The following is a 21,774-nucleotide window of genomic DNA, read 5'->3' as shown; positions in this document are numbered from 1 at the left end:
TTTGCTTGTGTTTCTCTCATTTATCTGTATCGATATGAGAGCAGTATCAGTTTATTAAAATAAGCTTTAAGGCTTAACACCTCAAATACAAAATTAATTTGAATGCATCTTGTGTTTTAATCTTGACCTAAAGGGGTTGAATCATAAAAAAAGTGTTATAAAGGATTCAACTTCCAACAATATTAATCGGATTGCTTTACATTGTGCAAACTGTCGCACTATTTTCATTGGACAAACCCATTTAAAAAGAACGATTTCAACTTTGCACACGCTAGATGAAGAGCAACCAAACACAGCTCACTAAATTGTCTTCAATAAATCCTGTGTGCTCAGTTCTTCTCACTCAGACAGACAGATTGACACGAACGTCCAACCACATACTCCCATGCCACATGTCCCTGCCAACCACAACCCACAGGCAGAAAAGGCTAAATAGAAATACCAGCATTACCACAGTTTTCCAGATCAGGGTGGAGGAGAAGAGAGAAGGCCAAACTTAACAGAGACATGAACTCAGAAACCACAAAGAGAGTGAGTGTTGAGGGAAAGACATAAAGGAAACCAAGAGCCAAAGGCAACTCGATATCAAAACAAAAAGCAGTCCAACTGGGTCTCAATCATTTATTAGGTTCAAGAAAAAAAATGTTACAGTTTATACATGACAACTAATATCAACTGAAGGTGGAATTTAATTTATTAGTAAAAACCAGTGATAAGATAAAGAGAAAAAGAGAGGAATAGCAAGCTTTACTGGAGGTGATATAACACGCTGAAGAAAAGAAGCCTTCTTCATGACAGTGGGATCTACGCCTCCCATCAGCCATCACTTCGCTAGTGTTCCCAACATGGGGCAGTTCAGTTTCATTGACACATCATTAATACCGACATGGTGGTGAAATTGCTCAGATAAAGAAACTAAACAGACAAAACAAATAACAAAAGGGGGGGTAACTTTTCATTTAGATAGTGTTGTATGGATGCATATATACACAGTAAACAACAGGTGGAGATGTCTGTCATTAACATGTATGAAACATTTTGAATCTAGATGCTCGTTTCCCTCCTAAATGAAATGTTACCATGAAAAAGAAAGATAAACAGTTTGTGCAACAGCCTGTTTCGGTCTCCCAGGTGTGTGCATACAGACTGGTTACATTTTTTCACAATGACAGATACAAGAGGGCAGAGCTGACAGCGACGGAAGAAAAATAACAGCAGGAACATACACCGGGGTCAAAACAGAGCGGTATGTTGGAGAGACGGCATACAAACACTAACCATCAGACTGGGGGGAGTTTCTTGTTTCATATTTGGATTGATATTCGTATGATGGGGGGGGGGGGGGGGATGCAGAGCAGTAGTTTTCTGCACCCACACCAAACAGTGGGAGCCACAATGTGAGGAAAGGGGTTAAGGGTGTACGTGTGAGGATCAGTAACATCCACTCTCCTCTTTTACCGGTATCCAGGGCCTGGCTGAGTGTAGCCCTGGACGTAAGGGGGGCGGTTGCGGGCGTACGGGTTAGCAGCTCCTGGTGGAGGGGTGCTGCCCGGAGGCGGGGTGTATCCAGGTCGAGGTTGGTACCCTGAGCCGGGCTGGGAGCTGGGCGGCATGCTATAGTTGGCAGGCTGGGAGGCTTGGGAGGTATAGTTTTGGGGAGGGAAGGCTCCTGGTGGATATTGCTGGGCTGCCTGAGATGGATGGGGCTGCTGCTGCTGCTGCTGCTGGCCACCCTGGAAGCCTGGAGCTGGAGCTTGAGCAGGAGCCGGAGCAGGGGCAGGTGCAGAAGCCTGGGAGGAGGGAGGAGGGTAGTTCTGAAACTGCTGCTGCTGCTGCTGTGGCTGTGGGGGGCCAGGCTGAGGGGCTCCAGGCTGAGTGCTGTATCCTAAAGAGAGAGCGAGGAAGGAAGGGAGTTCGTTTAGCATAAAGAGGGGGAAAAAAAACCCAGCTACCCTTCATTTGTCAATCCCAACAGTTTTTAGTTTTACCAGAGTACTGCATGCCATACTGCTGCTGGGGCGGGACACCTGGTTGCTGAGGCGGGTAACCACCTGGGGCCTGGTACTGCTGGTAGACCTGACCTGAAGACACAGGAACAAAAGACATCAGTACACAAGAAACAAGACATTAAATTAATCTCCCAATTTACATTTAACGTATGTTGTATCCAACGAAAATCCAGATGTTATTATTCCAATTTTTAAGTCATTTATCAACACGTAATCCCCTTTTCTTAGATGACGAATATTATTGTTATGATCCTTGACCATAGAGAGAAAACAATCATACAAATATATTAATTTTTTAACCTTTTTTTAATACTATGACACACTTGGTGAACAATCAATGTAAGATTTGTAAAGTAAGATGAAGTTTGATTAATGGACGTTTACTTGAAAAAATAAAACAATGCACTGTGGTGCGCCGTTATGTTGCACGCCCCATGTACAGTACGGAGGCTGTCGTCCTTCAAGTGGGAGGCCCGGGTTCCACTCCGACCTGAGGCCCCTTTTCTGCCTGTCATTCCCATACCTTATCCTTGTTACCGACTCTATCCCATGTCCTATCAACAAAGCGTTAAAGCCCCCAAGACACATGCAAGACACATGCACTTTTACTTTTCACCATATCATTCTGGGATTAAAAACTACTGAACTGCTATCTTTGAGCTAAATTCTTTAGAATAATATAGTAACAGTTCAGAGGGGTATGGGAAAGATGCCTTCATACCCCTTGAATATCTACATAGAATGCAATGAGATTCCTAACTAAGCTCAAGTTCATTTTTCTCCTGTACTCTTTGCCTTTTTCACATCAGATTCAGTACGCATAAAGTAAATACACACTCCGTATTATCCCTATTCTCATGAAAACACCTGTGCGTCTGTTCAGAATAACACAAAACTGCTCCAGTGAAAACAGCTGCAACCACTTTCATACAACTATTCGTTGAAGAGGGTCCAGTACCCACAAATATCTCCGTATGCTACATTACAGTGAGAACTGGCTCCCAGCTAGAGAACAGCATGCAGGTGCCTGAGCCGATATAAACAAACATTAACTTGATTTGAAGAACAAATTGTAGTAAGTAAATAAAAAAAATTGCAATCCTTCAAAAGTGAAGCTGACATGTTTTTTACTTTTGAGACTACTACTATTGGCAGACCGATTATTGACAACTCTGCCTGAGGGGTTAAGAGCTGTCCTCCGCTCCTCCAGACATGTCTCTATTTGTAGACAGCAACGTCCTGTCACACTTTTTAGTGACGATGACTTCACCAATCCACACCGCCGACGTGCACATGTGGAGGACGGTCAGAGTCATTTCTACAACTCAAAAAAGATGGCATAAATAGCTTTTATTTTCATTAAAGCATGAAACATGAGGTTATTAGAGTAGCTCCACAATTCATCATTAATATCTTGCTTGACAGTGATGCCATTACAAATCTTTTTTTTATGTTTCCAATACATGGAAACTTTTATTCCCTGTTATTTTTGACTTTTTCTCATCAAGTTTTCCGCTTATCCCCTTAGTGTTCAGCAAACATGCAAAACATTGGCAAACTAGTGTTCTTCCTTAAGAGGCATGAGTTGTTCTCCCAAATCTCCCGCCTGGCATGTAAGTGGGGTGATGAAACTTGAAAAGAAAAAAAGAAACAAAATGAGGCCACCACCAGTATTCACTGATCTCTAAGTGTGTCTTAAAGTGGTGCTGAGTTCCACTCTTTGGGAGGTCTGATATTTTGACCTTTTTACAAATCAATCAGATGATGCTGCCTCACTCTCCTCAAATGGAGTTTACATGTTCACAGTGTATCAAGGAGTCCATCTAGTAGATCAAATGTTCATATTGTATTGAGACAAACAAAACATTTCTCAATCAGTCCTTTAACCTGCATAGATGTGGGAGACATTTGACATCTAGATGTTTAACTAGAAACAGTCGACCGATACAGTGTCTTTTTAAAAGATGTGGCAACCATCTGTTACCTCACTGACAGCACCTTTAAAAGTGAACACCGTGGTCTTTATTGGCTCAAAAAGGCCATGTGTGTTAAACTGGCTTCTTCACTCTGTAATCCATCATGAGCAGTTATGTAAGAGTGATGGAAGGGATTCGCGGTTGTAAGAGCCCTCTAACCTCAGGAGTTGGTTTTACTCCAGTGTCAACAGGAGGTGTGTAAGAGAGGTCAGCTGTCGGGCCTGCTGAGCCCTCATGGGACAAAGAAACGTCCGGTGGCTCACTGAAAGACGGAGCTGCTTTTTGCTTCATGGGGAGAATCCCCAAAGTCAAGCAAAAAGCCTGTTCATTGAAACAAAGACCCTTGGCTGAAGCTCTGCTGACCTCCAGACATGCCTTAACAACGAGTCATGAGAACACGGTGCATTTTTAAATAAATATTTCACACCGAATACGTCTGCCCATCTGATAAAGTGCCTCAGGCTGACGTCTGAGCTGTTTGCTGCTGCATACATGTTTTTATAGCTCCTTACTTGTGCACATGTAAATTATTGGCAAGAGTCTATCAGCAACTGACAAACAGGTTGAGGTCTTATTAGCAGCATTCTTTTTCTAATAAGGAAACTTAAGACTGCATTGAATGTGATTTTAAGGCTACCCTTTAAAGGCCACACAGCATCAGTGAAATATGATTTCATAAACTCATTGACCGGCTGCTCGGGTTTTGCCTTGAGGTGGCTGTACTGACAAACAGTCTGCAAGGGTGAGGACAGGGTTTGAGTGGGAGAGAAGGGCTGGGCACAATCTGGCTTAACGTCTCAGATGCCAACCATCTGCAGCCTTGGACGTAAGGAAACAGACGGAGAAGGGAAGCTCCAAGTAATGGAGGAAAAAGGGGATGAACAGTTTTGAGACTGATCTCTCATCTTGCTGCTCGTTCACACGATGGTATCGAGGGAGAGCTGCCAATTACAGTACACTAATACTTTACTGATCTCTATAGGGGAATCAGTTGAATTCAGTCTATACTATACAGCACATCTAGAGGTGTTCGAAGAAGTCTGCAGTCTTCAAACTATTGCTCCTGGAGGTGCACCGCTCGACCGGCCAGTCCTCTCAAATGTATCAGATTCTGTGCCAATCTCAGATTGACACTCATGAGCCACAGAGGGAGGCAAAGAAGTAAAAGAGACTGCAGGTAACATCCTAATGAAATAGTCACCAGTGTAGTTTATTTGTTGGGTAATTCATTATTCCTTCAGGAGTTGGGGAGAATGCAGCTGAAGAGAGTGAATCACCTTGGATTGGTCATGTAACCGAAGTGCAGCTTCTTTTAATAGTTAGCCTAACTAAGAGTTTCCATGGATGAAAAGTAAAAAATAAAGGTTTGTTTTCGCTGTCAATGATATCTCTTTACAGAAAGAAAATCTGAATCAGCCAATATCTTATATCCTCACCTTAAAATATTCAATGGATTGAGCAGTTCTGATGTTAACAGGTAGACTGTTCCACAAGTTTGGAGAAGCCACCGCAAAGGCTCCGTCACCTCGAGTGTTTTTAGCTGCATGATGGGACATCCAAGAGCATCTGGTGAAATGACCTCAGTGCCCTGACTGGAGCATGTTGGTGACACAGCTCAGACAAAAAGGAAGGTTTAAAACTGTTCCACACAGTTAAGATTTGGTAAAAATAAATAAATAAATCTACATTTATAAACTTGAGTTATGGATGTGATATGAATGAAAGATTCCTGAAATAAACACCACTTTGTACATCTCAACTTTTATCCTAATTTCTTTTGCCATGTTAAAATCTTCCGCTTGCTTTCTAACTAGTCTTCACACACTTTCAACTGCATCATAGTGAGATGTGCAAAGAAGACTTGCACACAACGGTCACAGAGTGGTAAATGGACTTGAGCTTGTATAGCGGTTTTCGAGTCTTCTGACTACTCAAAGTGCTTTTACACCGCATGTCACGCCTACCAATCCACACACTGATGGCAGAGGCTGCTCTGTAACGTGACCATCAGAAGTAACGTATCCCATTCATACACATTTAGACACCACTGACAAAGTGTCTTGCCCTAGGAAACATCGGACATCGACCGACTCTACCTACCGAGCCACAGCCGCCCTAAGAGAGATATATTATGATTTCATACAACATGAGCACCTTGACTCTATATGTCAACAGCTGTACCACATACATGTTCTCTCATTACTTCCAGCAGACCTGGACTTTCAAGACCTCCACGATAGCATCCCCGCATCTCCACATCCATAAAACTCCAAAAATCACATTATAAAGAAGATCAAACCAGCAACAACAACCCCTAATGGGGACAAGAAAGTCTTGTTTTATTCTCTTCCCTCGAGTCATAGAGGGAAGAGGGGGAAAGAAAAAAACAGAGGATAACTTGCCATTGTGCTGACTAACCCCATGTGTGTACAAGTCTTCATTCTGCATCAACAAAACTCTTAGTGAACCCCACGGAAAGGCCCTGCACGCTAACAAGGCCAAACCACAAACCACCAGTTAAATGAAGGAAGTCATACCACATGTGTGCTGATCTCCAGTGTTGCAGGTGCCGTCAGGGCTCAGGAGTGAATCTGAGTTGAGAGTGAGTTACGGCTCTCATGGTGCGACGGGGGAAAAAAGAAAGGCATCTCCTTTGCTTCAGCCGATTCCAAATTGAACACAGCCAAACTACAAGCTGAAAACAATCTTCTCTCTGCGTATTGCATTGTGATAAACAACACTGAATGATACACTTTACCTCTTGGGCTGCACCTGTCTGGACCTTTCCTTTCAACAGAACAAGAAACAAGTCAGACAACCTCCTTGAATTAGATTCTACAGATACGTACTCTTACTATTGAAACAGAAGACCATTTCCTTTAAAAAAGTAAAAAAGAGTCTTGTTTGTTTTTGCCAGCGTCCGGTCTAATTCTTTCTTCATTTATTCTAATCTCTGCATCAGGTTGGGGTCCAACACATGTTCAAAATCTAAGACAGAGGAGAGCTGTGATAAGGTCTGCCGAGTACGATAAACTCCATGGATACTCGTGTTTACACAGTGTTGATTCAGATTCCACTGTGGTGAGACTCGAGCATCACCAGCAAAATGTGCTGCTTTAACAGGAGAGCAGATCAGATTCCCACAACCTTTGATTAGAGTCCATGCAGTAAACACTAAATCAGTTTACTTAGTAAGGAGTTTAGGAGTGTCTGGCACAGTCCTTGGTTCTACTCTGCCATACAATACTGGAATAACACATTGATATGTATTTGTTGTGTCATGTCATTGACTAGAAATGACATCTCACATACAGGTCGGATTTTCTATGTTTTTTCGCATCCGTCCCTCTGTGTGTGTGTGTGTGTGTGTGTGTGTGTGTGTGTGTGTGTGTGTGTGTGTGTGTGTGTGTGTGTGTGTGTGTGTGTGTGTGTGTGTGTGTGTGTGTGTGTGTGTGTGTGTGTTTCTGGAGTGTGCCAGCTGCTGATCAGGATCAACAGCTTTGAGGAAATTGTAAGTGTTCTTATTAATGAGTGGTTCCAGTATAGAGAGCAGCGTATCAAACTGGATCCTGACATACACCTGGAAGCGATCAGGATAATTCTGCAGCTCCTCATCAACCAGACAAAACTCCTGTTGACAGATGAAACTCTCCTCGCTCTCGTTTTCAGGAGAGGACAGAAAACGTTTTTTTTTTGTTTTTTTGTATTGCTATTTAGTGAAAGAACCACTAAACTGCGTGATCACTCTGCATGATGATTACGAGACACTTGGCCTCATACTGTGAATTTTTCACAATTAATAGCAAAGATTAACGCATCGGACTCAGAGTGCAAGGTGTCTGTGTGCATGTTTTGCAGTGTGCAAAATTCTTAAGATTGCAAAGATTTTTGCACCGCCTGCCTGAAAGGGCGTCGTTTTGCAAAAAGATGACAGCGTGCATGTAGTGTATCGTGAGTGTCTGACCACAGTTTAAACAAGACTAAGCTCATCAAAACAACATAGTAAAAAAACAATAATGAAACTTCTATTTAAAGTATTCCATGATTTCTTCTTTTCCTTTTTACTCTCGTACATTTTTTGCAGGTTTTTTATGTTTTTCAATACAGCACAGTCTGTAGGTTGTGTGGCAGGGGGATTTATTTTAACTTAGAGGGGAGGTTCGCAGCCAGGAGGAGGGTTGCCTGATCAAAACAGATGGAAATGAGCTTGTGTCTAGTTCTGGTTATTTTTCCAGACTTATGCATTTTGTAACTGCTTCCTGATGCTACTAAATTAAACAAACATTCAGCATATAAAATATATGCAGTGTCATAGAAAGTGTCATATAAAAGACACAGGAGTCTTGTGAAGCTCGGGGTTCTTTGTCTTTATTGGATCGTCTCGTTCTCCAACAAAAATGTTTTGTCTTATAAGTCTCTCCTTTGGATATAAAACTCTTGCTAACATGTTTGATTGGTTCCACCAAAAGTCCATAAATCATGTATGGCTATATTTTGAATAACAGCAAGACATTTAGAGTGGAGTAACATATCTCTCGAGGCGAAGGACTGTTATAGACACAACAAGAACCAATACTGCTCATGTTAAAATGTATTAAAATCTGGAATGTAACTCAACTCATACTCCATAAAAACTCAGCAGGGGATTTATATTTAGACTCCCTAGCATGGATTTATAAGACTGGATGCAGAACTACCCTGGAAAACAAAAGGGCCTGGACTCGTTGTTGAAGGAAACCCATTAGAATTGACTCAACAGGGGGGGAGACATTTTTATGAGGCTATGTTGGTGGTAATGTGGGGAAAATGTCCAATATAACAGCACCACTTTCAAATAAAGTGTTAAAGCCTAACCCCCAAATCGACAGGGTCTCTTAGTCCCTGTGCTCATCATCCAGCTGTGAGTTCTTTCTAACAGCGACAAGAACTACAAATCAGTGTATGTGTGCGTGTTCCCCAACCACGCTGTATTATATATGGTATGTGTGTATTCAGGATTTCCTAAGGAATAGAATTGTTGTATGTGCATGTAACTCACCATCCATGCTAGCTGGGGGTCCCTGCTGTACTCCTGGATAAGGGGCCTGTGGTTGGGGAGGCACTCCTGGCTGAGGGGCAGCAGACGAGGAAGAGTTGATGCTGTCAGGGGTTCCTGAGCGCTCCTCTGGTGCCACTGCTTGGGGAGCTACTCATACGGTACCGAGGGAGACACAGAGAGGAGATTTTGATTATTTTATGGTCAGCAGCTTACAACTGAAACAAAAGCAATACTTAAAGTAGAGCCCTCTGCTTTTTTGAATGTGTTGTATTTGCGTGACATACCTGGGGCCTGATCCTCGCTCAGGCCAAAAGCAGAGATGACATTCTTGCTGACCTCGTCCTGGTTTTTTAACGGGTCAAAGGCCGACATGCTGGCCGCGCTGACTGGAGTGACCTGTTTCACTGTGGGGTCTGCTGCCATCACTTTACCTTCACGTCCGTCCACTGATTCTGGAAAACAACAAACCACAGAAGAGGTTTGATAATGAGCAGAGACAAAGACGCTGACAGAATGAGGTCATGTTGCGGTGCCTGTGCGCAAATTACACTAGTTTGAGTCAAGTATGAAAACGTTTGTGATTGCATCATTGACAAAAGCATGCAGCACAAGTTATTGAGCATTTTTCACAAACTACTAGCCTTGACTCCGTTACGGGGATTCACTCAAAAACAAGTAAACCTGTTTATCTCAGCAAAGGGGCCACTTGCAAACTCCAGATCACCCCTTTTTATTCATTCCTTGATGCCAGCAAAAGTACTGGCAGCCTGGGTTTGAATCTAACCTCTGGTTTCTTTTCTGCATGCCATACCCCACTCTCTCGCTCTCTCTCTCTCTCTCTCTCTCTCTTTCTCTCGCTCTGTCTCTCATAAAAACCCCCAAAATAAACCGTAAAAAAAAAAGAAGAAGACAAGACTGAAGAAGCTGAGGGAACATGGCCGCACATGTTCCCTACATACAGCTGTGGTTTAAATTACAATGGGTGTTTTTCTCATTGAATTTGGAGTGGGTGTGTTTTACTACAGTCAAACTGGACTAAACCAGTATGTTTTATAATAGAAGCTGTGTGTCTTGTTATTCCAGACAATTTGTATTAACATAAAAAGAAAATCATGTGAACAGTCTGGTGTCAGTACCCCGACGGTATATAAATGTGAAAATATGAACACGTTTTATTTGTTAAGGAGGCTGTGTGAACCAGAAGAGATGCACAAGGACTATAATCTGTGATTTGCACAAAAAAAACAAAAAAACTAATATGACATGTCTGATAGATACTGGATGTTTAAGCCAATGAAGGAATAGATAATAAAGTCAAATATTAAAAAGCTATCACCTTAGAGTTTTTAAAGATATATAAATTACATGAACAACAATATTGAAACTGATCTCCTTGGTTTGTAGAGAAGGTGACCAAAATACAAACTTAGCAAAAACACTTTATTAATCAATAACTCTGCACATTTTTCAAAACTCTCTTTTTGAAACTATGTCCTTTCATTTGAAGCTAAAACTTAGTTTGACATATCTGTATTCAATATGGACTCAGAAACTATTTACACAAAGCTAATATTGACTAACTACAGTAGGTGGTCTAGTTACAGCCCATGTTTGCAGATGTTGAGTGTGTGTGCATGTGTGTGGGGTTTGCTTACCACTGTCGGGGGCTGAAGCAGCCAGACCGGGCTCTGAGGGGGGCTCCAGGCTGTCCAGGAGGTTGTTGACTTTATTCCTGAGCTCGATGAGCTCCCTGCGCAGGTACTTCACCTGACTGGACTCCAAAGGCCGCGGCTGTCCATTAACTGTAACGAGAGACGAACACGGAGGACACAAGAGGGGAAAATTAAACATATCTTGTGTTGTTTGTTTGGCGGAGATCCCTCTCTCCGGCTCTGCACAGCTGACTCCACTTGTGTGTTTGACCTCGGGGATAATGATGGATAGAACTCGGCTCGTGATCGCTTTTACAGAAAGTTTAAAAAAAAAACGCCTCGTCTGTACCATTATTAATGGGGCATTTTTCTACTTTACTGAATCTGGATCTCATTAGTGGCGCTCATTTGGGACAATGTTGTCTTGAACTTGAACTTCTTGTTCACACAGGTCTTTGGACTCGATCTGAGGCATTAGCCATAAGGAATATCTGGGTCAGCCTGTAAAGAAATGTGTCAGCAGCCAGGCAGATAACCAAACCACAGGAAAAAACAAACAAAAAAAACGAGATTGAAGAGGAATTACAGCTTGTGAACTTTATACAGAGAAAAGAGGAATTTGGTGGAAAAAACAGCCATTTAAAAAAAAAAAAAAAAAATCCAAGAACACACTTTGTTCTTCGCTCCATTAAACATGTTACTGGTAGATTTGGGTTAAATGGTTAGTATCCATTCTAAATGATACAAAGAGAGCCATCAGCAGTAGAACCGGACAATTATCTGCCAATATAAAACAAACACACAGATTTAAATCATGTGGTTCGTTTATCTGGAAAAGCTCTTGATGCAACAGTTAAGTGTGTGGATATTGTGAATGATGATCTGCCTCAACTCTTTTGGCGCCACACTGTAAACACCGGGGATTATAGCGATCATCTATCACATGGTTGCGTCCACAAAGCCTTTCACAATAGCAGCTAAATTAACAGGGAGTGAGAGCTTCATCATCACACACTTTGAGCCAGGTAATTAATGAACAATGGAGCTGGAGGAATGCTGGGCTGACAGGGCAGTTGTTTGTCACGGTTAAGAGATGCATTCAAATGGATTCAGGACAATGGGAGATGGCAAACAGGGCATCATTTTTTTGTTTGAGAGAAGGTTACTCGATGACAGTAGGCATAGTGAGACTGGGGACGGTAAACATGGCCCCCTCACATAACAACAAAGTATGAGCAATTATGACAACTTGGAGGAAATACTTTTTCACAGCCTTTTTTTTAGACTGCGGGTTCTGCAACAGCGCCATAACGAAGCGCCACCCTCATTATGTCACATTGATTCTGCAATGGCGTATAATATGGGTGTCCAAGACTGTGATTTCAAATTGTGTTATGGCGTTGCGGAAGCAAGAAAAAGTGGGCGCCACACATACACACTCAGACATTCAAGTGCTGTTCTCCCTGGTACCATCTCGCCTCTGTAAAGCCTGTGTAACAACATCCAACTGCGGCACAGATGTGACATTTTATGTCCTACCATTACGCCTCTATGACATAAATAAATATTGTAAATATTGTGTTTTGAACGGGCAGTCGGAATAGGGATCAGGCAACAACCCACCATGTCTTTCCTGCATCAAACAAACAAAGAAAAGGGTCCAGTTCTCCTGTCACTCATGTTGGAAATTAACAATTCACCTTACATTTTACAGGTGAGTTTGAAGCGGTTATCAAGTGGTTCAGAGTTTGCATGTTCTCCCCTTGCATGTGTGGGTTCTCTCCGGTTCTCCGGCTCCCTCCCACAGTCCAAAGACAACCTCGTTAGGTTAAATGGTGACTCTAACTTGCCCGTAGGTGTGAATGTGAGTGTGGCTGCTTGTCTGTCTTTATATGTCAGCCCTGTGGTGGGCAAAGAGGTACAGATAATGGATGGATGGTAATCAAGAGAAAGCTTTTTTATAGCTACATGCATTACCACAGTATGTGTTTATGTCCTCTTGTGACCTGACTGCATCTTTGTGAACACAGCAATACTTAATGAAATATAATGAAAACAACATACTCTTAAATTCGATTATCACAATGATAATCTGCTACAACCAACTGAACATTTTCTTAGAATTCTCTAGCTGATACCCCAAAGCACTCGGGCACACCACCAACTTTTTAAGACTATATCTTTTCCAATGCAAATTGTGTTGACGAGTTGAAGTTTCCGACACCACAGAATAACTTCTAAGAAACAGCAGACCCCCAAAAAAATGCCTTACACGTTTCTCTGTTTGAGCGGATAACATTAAACAGAGACGCATGGGGGTCCCGAGGCCCTGAGCTGACACACAGGCTGCCACGAGATCCCAGCTCTCGCTCGCTGCGAATCCACACATGTTCAAGAATATCAGTTCCACGTGAGGTCATGACATGTAAAGATGAGCCAGGACTCAGGTTTTCTTGGGAAAAAGTCCAAAATCTTTTTTTTTTTTTTTTTTCTCAAGAAGAAGAAAATTCTTACAGATCTTAAGCTAATAATAGCAGTAACAAGACGACAGCTTGACTGGAAACAGAGCAAAAGGAACGACATCATGTTGTCATTACGGCTTCAAGGGTGAGCGTGTGTTACTGTTATTCTAACTCTCTGTGCCATTTGGAGATTTTTGAAATCTTGTTTGGATTATTGAATTTGTAAGAGACAAGCCCATGGTGTGCCTTGGTTTTGAGTATTTTGTTTTCCCAGCTGATAGCAATATTCAGATATATTCATCTAATATTGGAGACTCAATATCTTTTGACTTTTATAAAGTGTATGGCTTTCTTCCCACACTGAAGGATCTCTCAATCAACTTTATTTCCTGTAAGAAGAGAAAGCTCAGGAATACAAGTTAAAGGTGGATGTTTCACTGGTTATGTAACTAGAAATGAATAAAGATGCCTTCTTATGCCCTACAAAAAGCAAAACAGGTCATCGGGGAATAAACTGATTATTGCCTTATAGTCATTTCAAATGTCTTTATGTGCTGCTGCAAGGTAGGTGTCAGACACAGCTATTAGCAGCACACTGAAGAAACAGCCTGTTCTGACATTTCCACGGCAATTGACACGCAAGACGGCTGAAGAAAGCCGGTTCAGATTTTTTTTTTGTCAGAACACACATAAACATGTACATCCACACCAGAAAAAAATCACACAAACTAAAAGTTCATCTCAGGAGCTTTGGGATATATTTGCAGGACATAAAATAATAAAACACTAAAAACACTGAGAGATACAATCAGTTCAGGTTGTATTTTGGCATTTCATATTAAGCCTGTGTGTTGGACATGACCTTTCATGGCCTTTTGTTTTCACATTAATAAAGAGATGTATCCCAGATGTCGACTCTGGTCAGAAAAGAAGAGTTCCATGTCAGATGGGATTGAACCCGGGGCCTTATGATTTGTAAATTATCTTTGTTTTTTGCTCTCAAATCAACAAATTCTGTAATTTACCAAAAGTTAACCGATCGTTTTGTTCTTTCTACAAAACAGAAACAGATGCCCTGAAATGTTCGGTTAATAACGAATACCACTAACCATCTACCGGTATGTGTTCAGGGCATGTTTGGATGAATTCTATGATAATGTGTGGAGTTAATCAAGTTTCTCTGAAGGTGTAGTGATTAAATCAGACAGCATATACCTACAGGCTTTGTAAATACTCGCCTCACTTTTAAATTAGATTCTTGTTGCGGCAATAATCAAAATAATACTCAAGGCTGAGTGATAAATGATTGTAAACACATCTTTATCCAATGTGTTGTCTCAATGCACAAAACCAAGCCTTCACTAAATGTATAAGGGTGAGGCTGACAGGTTGGGGAAAGTGATTCATCCGTCTATGGCGTAAAGCTGAAGTCACACAGCTCCAGGAATACAGAATAACTGTGGACCAAGTAGGGCTTACGAATTTTCAAAGATTAGCATTAAACCTGTATAACTGGTCAGGAAGAGCTTTAGTGAATGCATCCAGGTATTACCTGTCACTTCCTTTGTTTGCTGAACCAGCGCTAAGGAACACATAGAAATCACACCCTTAAGTTTGTCAGGAGGGAGAGCAGAAAAACTTTCATTTGAGCCGAGTAGAGCCGAGGTTGTTTGTGTAAAAACTTCAGCTGGACTGCCCTCCAGTGACTGCTCGCTGTAATAGCTGCGGGAAACATGTTGGTCTACGGGTTTGTCATGATGTCACAATCACATGATTTCAGACTTTGAGCAGAAACTTGTATCTTACCAAACAAGGTGAGTTTGAGTATTCTACTGCACTGGATGGCAAAGGAGAGGTCAGAGCTGTCAAAGATAGTGATGAGGTCATCATCTAGAAAAATGAGAAAGACACCATAGGTTACACTGTTAAGAGACATGATCTAGACAACCGGGTCGATTTTGGGGGATTTTGACCCTTTCCCCGACTTACCTTCATCCTTGTATTTGATGGTAACCTCGTCGTTACTCTGCAGCTTTCCCCTGAAGACGCGCTGCATCATCAACACTAGCTCATCATATGTTATGTCTTCGTTATGGATAGGTATGCGTCTGATATCATCGCCCAACTGGGCTTTGATGATCAGCTTCCCGCTCAGGTCCAGCTGGCCGTTCATGGTGCCGTCCGACCTCTTCTGCTCCCACCACTGACGGGGAAGAGAGGAAAGGTCATTTACAAAAACATAAACAAATAACATGTCCATTGTCCTTCTTTTTTTTTATCACTATCTCTTATTACTTAACACAAATGTGAACCTACTCAAACATACATCTTTGAAACATGACATATCTGCCAACAGCAGAGTTGGCCTTACCTTGAGAATGTATTTGTTACAAAAGAAGAAGAGTTATGATTTGAAAAGCAATGCGCTACAGCCAATTAGGAATGCAATCCAGTGGTTTCACTTTTATTATTATTACTTAATTTAATGTCCAAAGGCACAATTAAATTTTGTTATTAACCAAGAATTTATTCAATAAGTCTTTCAACATGTTTGACAATGAGGCAATTCCTATGCAAGGTACGATTTTCTCAAGCTAGTTTATCCTTATTATCAACATACAAAATGCAATCAGAAGTGTTCCTAGTGGTCAAATATCATACAGCTACACTTGAGACTAAAGGTCAAACATCACTGAGTGAGGTGGCACAGACTGTTCCCTCCAGCAACACTTGTACTATAAAGATCAACTCTATTTTGTTAATAAAGGTTTTATTCAATAGGTCTTGCAACATGTTTGACAATGTGAGGCAATACCTATGCGAGGTACTATTTTCTCAAGCTAGTTTTTTCCTTATAATAATCTAAAATCAAAATACAAAATGCAATCAGAAGTGTTCCTAGTGGCCAGATATCACTTGAGTCTAAGGGTCAAACATCACCGAGTGAGGTGGCACAGGCTGTTTGTTCTCTTATCAGACTTTGAAGAGCTCAAAAAAGCTCCAGCAACACTTTTACTATAAATGTCCTACAATTCTAGCAGACGCTTTTCTCCAAAGCGACGTACATCAGAGAGTAAGTACAACACAAGCAAGGATCTAGAAAAAAGGGAACAATGTCAGTAAGAGCAAACGATCAGCTTTGAGTCTGATTGGACACACAGGTGCTGACAGGAAGTGACCAGAGGCAAAGCACAACATTGAGGGCAGTTCTTGAGAGCTCTAATCAGTATAGAAACCATCTTATAAGTCATCGTTATCAAACAAAAACCATCGTCATTACCATCATCATCATCAATAATATGGAGACCATCTTTTTCTTAAAGGTGCAGAGGGACTCTGCAGATCCAATGGAGTTTGGAAGTATACTATAAAGATCAACTTTATTTTGTTAATAAAGGTTTTTCACTCTTCATTCACACTTAGTTAGTTGGTGAAGTTTTGCCAGAAAATCCCCCTATGCTCTCACAGTATCAGACTTTGACTTTATCAGTTTGAAAAACATGAAAACAAAGCTTTTCAGAGTCATAATGTGTATGCTTGACACATGTAACCATTTCTTTAGGTGTGTTAAGATCTTTCACACATTCAGCCTGTGATAACTTTAACACATCTCACCCCACACATCACAGACTAAATGGACAGCTGACCACCTCACAGTGCAATACAAGTGTGCAATATTGACCTTAAAAATAAAAAAAACAATGCAATTATATAATGTAGAAAAATATGTGTGCATTAACCTCAGGTGCAATAAGAGATAATAAGTGCAATAAGAAAAATTATGTTTTCATTTCATTGTACAGTGTTCCCCTTGTTATTTTTATTTTTTTGTATTATATCTTTGCTTTTAATACAGTTTATAACTCCTGTACAGTTTATTTTAATTTACTTAGCTGTTAATACAACTTGTTTATTTTTATTGTATTATATCTTTGCTTTTAATACAGTTTATAACTCCTGTAAAGTTTATTTTAATTTGCTTAGCTGTTAATACAACTTGTTTATTTTTATTGTATTATATCTTTGCTTTTAATACAGTTTATAACTCCTGTACAGTTTATTTTAATTTACTTAGCTGTTAATACAACTTACTTATTTTTATTGTATTATATCTTTGCTTTTAATACAGTTTATAACTCCTGTACAGTTTATTTTAATTTGCTTAGCTGTTAATACAACTTATTTATTTTTATTTATTGTATTATATCTTTGCTTTTAATACAGTGTATAATTTCTGTAAAGTTTATTTTAATTTGCTTAGCTGTTAATACAACTTATTTATTTTTACTTTTTTGAACTCTTTCTTTATTTTTCTTACAATGTTATTCTATTTTATATATAATTTTAACTTTTTTTTTTGACTCAGGGAGAAAAAGCACAAGAATTTACCTGTACTGTCCTGTACCTGTGCAAACGGCAATAAACATCTATTCTATTGTGTGCCACCACCATTTGGGATTAACCATGACGTAACTGCTGATGTTTTTATAAAGTCGGACAATATACAACAGTGGATTTAAATCCAGAAAACGCTCGCAGGCTTTGGCTCGCTGCAGTGCCAGATGAGTAATTGGCTGGATGCTAAGGGATTGTGTTGTTGCTATCAGTTTAGCACACACTAATGGGACGAAAACAAGCTGGTTTTCTTACCCCACCTCACCTGGTCCTACTCCAATAGAGATCTGGGGCCTAGAATTGAACATTTAAAACGATGTCATGAAAAAGGCATGTGTAGTAAATGTAGGATGTAAAACCAGGACGCAGAGTCATCCGTCTGCGGCCCATACACAGCAAACTGCAGCTCATGTTTGCAGGGCCGTGTCTGCATAACAACAGCGTTAAAATATATAAACTTCACATGCAGGATGAATAGAAAACATGCAGTGATGTCCCGCTACTCGGTTACACAAGAGGCATAAAACAATCTGGTTTAAATTCACTTAGTAATCGGTCGCTTGATAGTAAGCTAAACAGTTAGCTTGCGAGCTAGCACACCCAAACAGGGAGCTAACACCAAGTGAAACTATCCGCTGAATACCCCGGATGACGTGAAGTTTCTTTCTGTTTTTTTTTATACCTTAAATCAGACGACTTGACCCCGCTGTGTTTCACAGGTTTTCCCCCAAAACTGTGGAAAATCCAAACGTAAGCTAGGCTAGCTTCACCCCGGGTTGGCAGCATCAGGAAGTGTCCTCCAAACTGTCAACGTCAAACAGTACGTGGCATTCATTGTGCGCATGCGCAGAGTTCCTGGACCAAAGTGCGCTGTGATCTAATTGGACATGATAGTCAGTCTTAGTGTAGCATTCAATTCTTGTTGAGTCATACTCAGGCCTTTTGATAATGAATGATATATCTTTAAAAAAAAACAGTACAGGCAGCTGTTGCGATCACAATCTTTATTTTTTAATGGTTTAGATCAGGGGTGGGCAACTGGCGGCACGGGGGCCACATGCGGCCCCCCATCAACCCTCAATGTGGCCCTCAGGTCAATTTTTACACAACAATGAATTGGAAACATGAAGAAAATGTGACAAAATCTGCCATGAAATCATGAAAACCAGAAATACGTCCATAATAATGTTTGATCACTGGCATATGTTGAGTTAAATTTGAGACATAATTGATTTTTTTTAAAATAATTTATTCATAATTGATCGTTTTTGTATTCTACAATTTGGCCCTTTGGCAGGGAGAATTAATTGAATGTGGCCCTTGCCGTGACTAAAGTTGCCCATCCCTGGTTTAGATGCATTCTGCGTAAAACACAATGTGGAAGGTATTTTTAATAAAGAAGATGACATCATCAATGGGAAATGTGCTTCCTCTGACAAATAAAATATAAATATATGGGCAAAATGAGTCTTTTGGAGCATGTATGCTTAAGCCGTGCTATTATATAAGCATAAAACAAACAAAACATGTCCTGGTCCTCCTGGAAAACTTGTTTTTCAGCATGGAAGAAAAGCTGTAGATTATGAAGAGAACTGGAAAAGACTGAATGCAATGGATGTGGACTTGATGCAACTCCTGTTTGTGTGTTCTGGACAGCCCAATATCTGCTTTTAATCTACAAGACACACACACAAAAAACACATCCCTCTATAAATTGTACATCTTTCTCTATTTGACAGATATATATTTCATAGAACAGTTGTGGTGAAGGAATGATGACGAAATAAATAACATAAATAAGACTCATAAGTTATTGATTCACTCAGGCCTTTTGATAATGAATGAAATATCTTCAAAAAATTAACAGTGCAGGCAGCTGTTGAGATCAAAATCTTTATTTGTTAATGGTTTAGATGCATTCTGCGTAAAACACAATGTGGAAGGTATCTTTAATAAAGAAGATGACATCAGCAATGGGAAATGTGCTTCCTCTGACAAATAAAATATAAATATATGGGCAAAATGAGTCTTTTGGAGCATGTATGCTTAAGCCGTGCCATTATAGAAGCATAAAACAAACAAAACATGTCCTGGTCCTCCTGGAAAACTTGTTTTTCAGCATGGAAAAAAAGCTGTAGAGTTGATCAAGTTATGAAGAGAACTGGAAAAGACTGAATGCAATGGATGTGGACTTGATGCAACTCCTGTTTGTGTGTTCTGGACAGCCCAATATCTGCTTTTAATCTATAAAACACACACAAAAAAAAAAAACAGATCCCTCAATAAATTGTACATCTTTCTCTATTTGACAGATATATATTTCATAGAACAGTTGTGGTGAAGGAATGATGACGAAATAAATAACATAAATAAAACTCATAAGTTAAGTATAAATTAACACTGAAACAGTTTTTTTCCCAAAGTTTTTTCACCCCTCTATTATTTCTTCTTCTTCTCCTGAGTGGCGTTGAACCATGAGTCCAGCAGCTTTTTCATGTAATATAACTGCCAGGCATGCACTTGCACGGCGACCACCATGATGAGGTACATAACAGTCACAGCAGAGAAGCCGAAAATAAAGCGATAGGCCTTCCCGTGGCGATAGAGCTGCTGCGCGACAGGAAACATCTCCATTCCTCCGTAAATGAGAGGCGCCACTGAAAAGAGCCCAGCGCTGATCATGGATATGACCATGTAGCTGATGTTGTTCTTCGGAAGCGAAAGGCTGCTGCAGAGTAGCGGGAGAAGACTGAGCAAGTAGGGGTACTCCCACTGGTACGGCATGGACACTGTGTCGTGTGACACCAGGTCGAAGTGGCTGACAGTCACCTGCGCCGCCACGAGCAGCCAGATGAGAAGGTGGACCAGGTTCAACTTCCTCACCTCGGACTTTTGAGAAGCACTAAAGAAGAGATCAAAAATAAGCAGTAAGAATGTTTGTTGTTTTTACAAGTCAGAGTATATATTCATGTTCAACGGCGAAAATTTGAAATACGATAGATGGAATTACTTGCCTCATTTGGTATTCTGGTGCCGCCCTTTCTCTTTGTTTGAAGTCACTTCCATTCGTACCGGCAGCTCTGGGTCCAACACGTGATGTCATGTTGAATTCTTACTGAAAAACAAGACACAACTTATTTCAGATGACAAAAACTATAAGGATTGCAACTTGATTTTCTTTAATTATTCAATGAAAAGCTAAAAATCCTCCCAACTTGAAGCTGGAGCAATGGACTGGGGTTGACTCTGTGCTTAAAGTGAACATCTAGTAATAATAAAAATGGTTTCCACTTGTCTTCTTTTGATCAAATTAGGTATTTTTTATCTAACATGCCACAGAATGGACCTCCAGTAAGGGTTGTTGAGGTAACAAAAAATGTGCCATCAGGAGGAATAGAAAAGTAAATAACTACATAAAATCAACAATATGAAGCCAGACTGTTGTCTTATTCTGATATTAATTTAGAAAACAAATATCCAACCTAGCAGAGGCTTATAACAGATGGATTCAATGGATTGTTTTCACGATCTGATGAAGGTTAGCACGTTAGCTCCTATTGCTATCTTACCTAATTTAACCTCAGCTTTAAAGAGAAACGTCCTGTATGTTTGTGCTGTCGTCGTGATATCTTCAGCAACGACAATAAAACATCACAGCATTTTAAATGTAGGTTGCTTTCAATGCTTACCGCAGCGTGATTCCGTTCAGTTCTGCTGAGCTCCTCGTTTGAATTTGTACAAACAAAAGATGTGATCTATGGATGTTGTAAACCGTACTGCGCATGCTCCAAGTCGCAGAACACAAAACACCTCCCACCACCGCAGCATCAGCATCTGTCAGAGCAGCACGCAGGCGGATGTGGGCGATTTGAACTCGTTTGAACTGGAACTGGCAAATTTGTCTTATCTGTTGATCCTGTAATTCATCGGTTTATTTTTGCCCAAAGATTTTCTTTAATTTTTTTCTTTGGACAGGCCTGTAGCAGTCTTGGCCTGAAACGTGCTTAGCAAAAAAAAAAAACAATCTTTCCATTAATCATAAGTCTATGAATGATAATTTAATTTCAGTAATTTATGTTTTAGTTTAATTGGATTGGATTAAATTATCAATGACATGCTTGACCAGATAATGTGTTTATGGAGTTCCTCTTTAAAGCTTGACTATAATTACCACATTTCTCAACTTCTAGTGTAATTAATGTTGCACTGTTACCTTATCAGTATTGTCAATATGCAGCTCTC

The 21,774-nt window shown here is 40.4% G+C and overlaps 2 protein-coding genes across 3 annotated transcripts; both read right to left on the bottom strand.

Annotated features, from left to right (window-relative positions):
• Nucleotides 1–607: 607 nt before the first annotated feature.
• On the bottom strand, nt 608–18,375 carry tfg (trafficking from ER to golgi regulator). Its single transcript, XM_020651225.3, has 8 exons — nt 18,215–18,375; nt 15,127–15,340; nt 14,944–15,027; nt 10,679–10,825; nt 9,308–9,475; nt 9,024–9,170; nt 1,989–2,081; nt 608–1,885 (listed from the first exon to the last, which is right to left on the bottom strand). Exons 2-8 carry the CDS (start codon nt 15,308–15,310, stop codon nt 1,455–1,457), a joined length of 1,254 nt encoding a protein of 417 aa, XP_020506881.2. The 5' UTR covers nt 15,311–15,340; nt 18,215–18,375; the 3' UTR covers nt 608–1,454.
• Nucleotides 18,376–19,411: 1,036 nt separating this feature from the next.
• jagn1a (jagunal homolog 1a) lies at nt 19,412–21,349 on the bottom strand. 2 transcript variants are annotated; one of them, XM_029280649.2, is made up of 4 exons: nt 21,222–21,349; nt 20,547–20,647; nt 19,965–20,434; nt 19,412–19,776 (listed from the first exon to the last, which is right to left on the bottom strand). In XM_029280649.2, exons 2-3 carry the CDS (start codon nt 20,633–20,635, stop codon nt 19,972–19,974), a joined length of 552 nt encoding a protein of 183 aa, XP_029136482.1. In that variant the 5' UTR covers nt 20,636–20,647; nt 21,222–21,349; the 3' UTR covers nt 19,412–19,776; nt 19,965–19,971. The 2 variants fall into 2 exon arrangements, with proteins under 2 accessions (XP_029136482.1, XP_020506890.1); XM_020651234.3 differs by having other exon boundaries at nt 19,412–20,434.
• Between the last annotated feature and the right edge of the window lie 425 nt (nt 21,350–21,774).

Source organism: Labrus bergylta, chromosome 13, assembly GCF_963930695.1.
Source record: "Labrus bergylta chromosome 13, fLabBer1.1, whole genome shotgun sequence".
Classification (NCBI taxonomy): Eukaryota; Metazoa; Chordata; class Actinopteri; order Labriformes; family Labridae; genus Labrus; species Labrus bergylta.
This window is presented reverse-complemented; position numbering and strand designations above follow the sequence as displayed.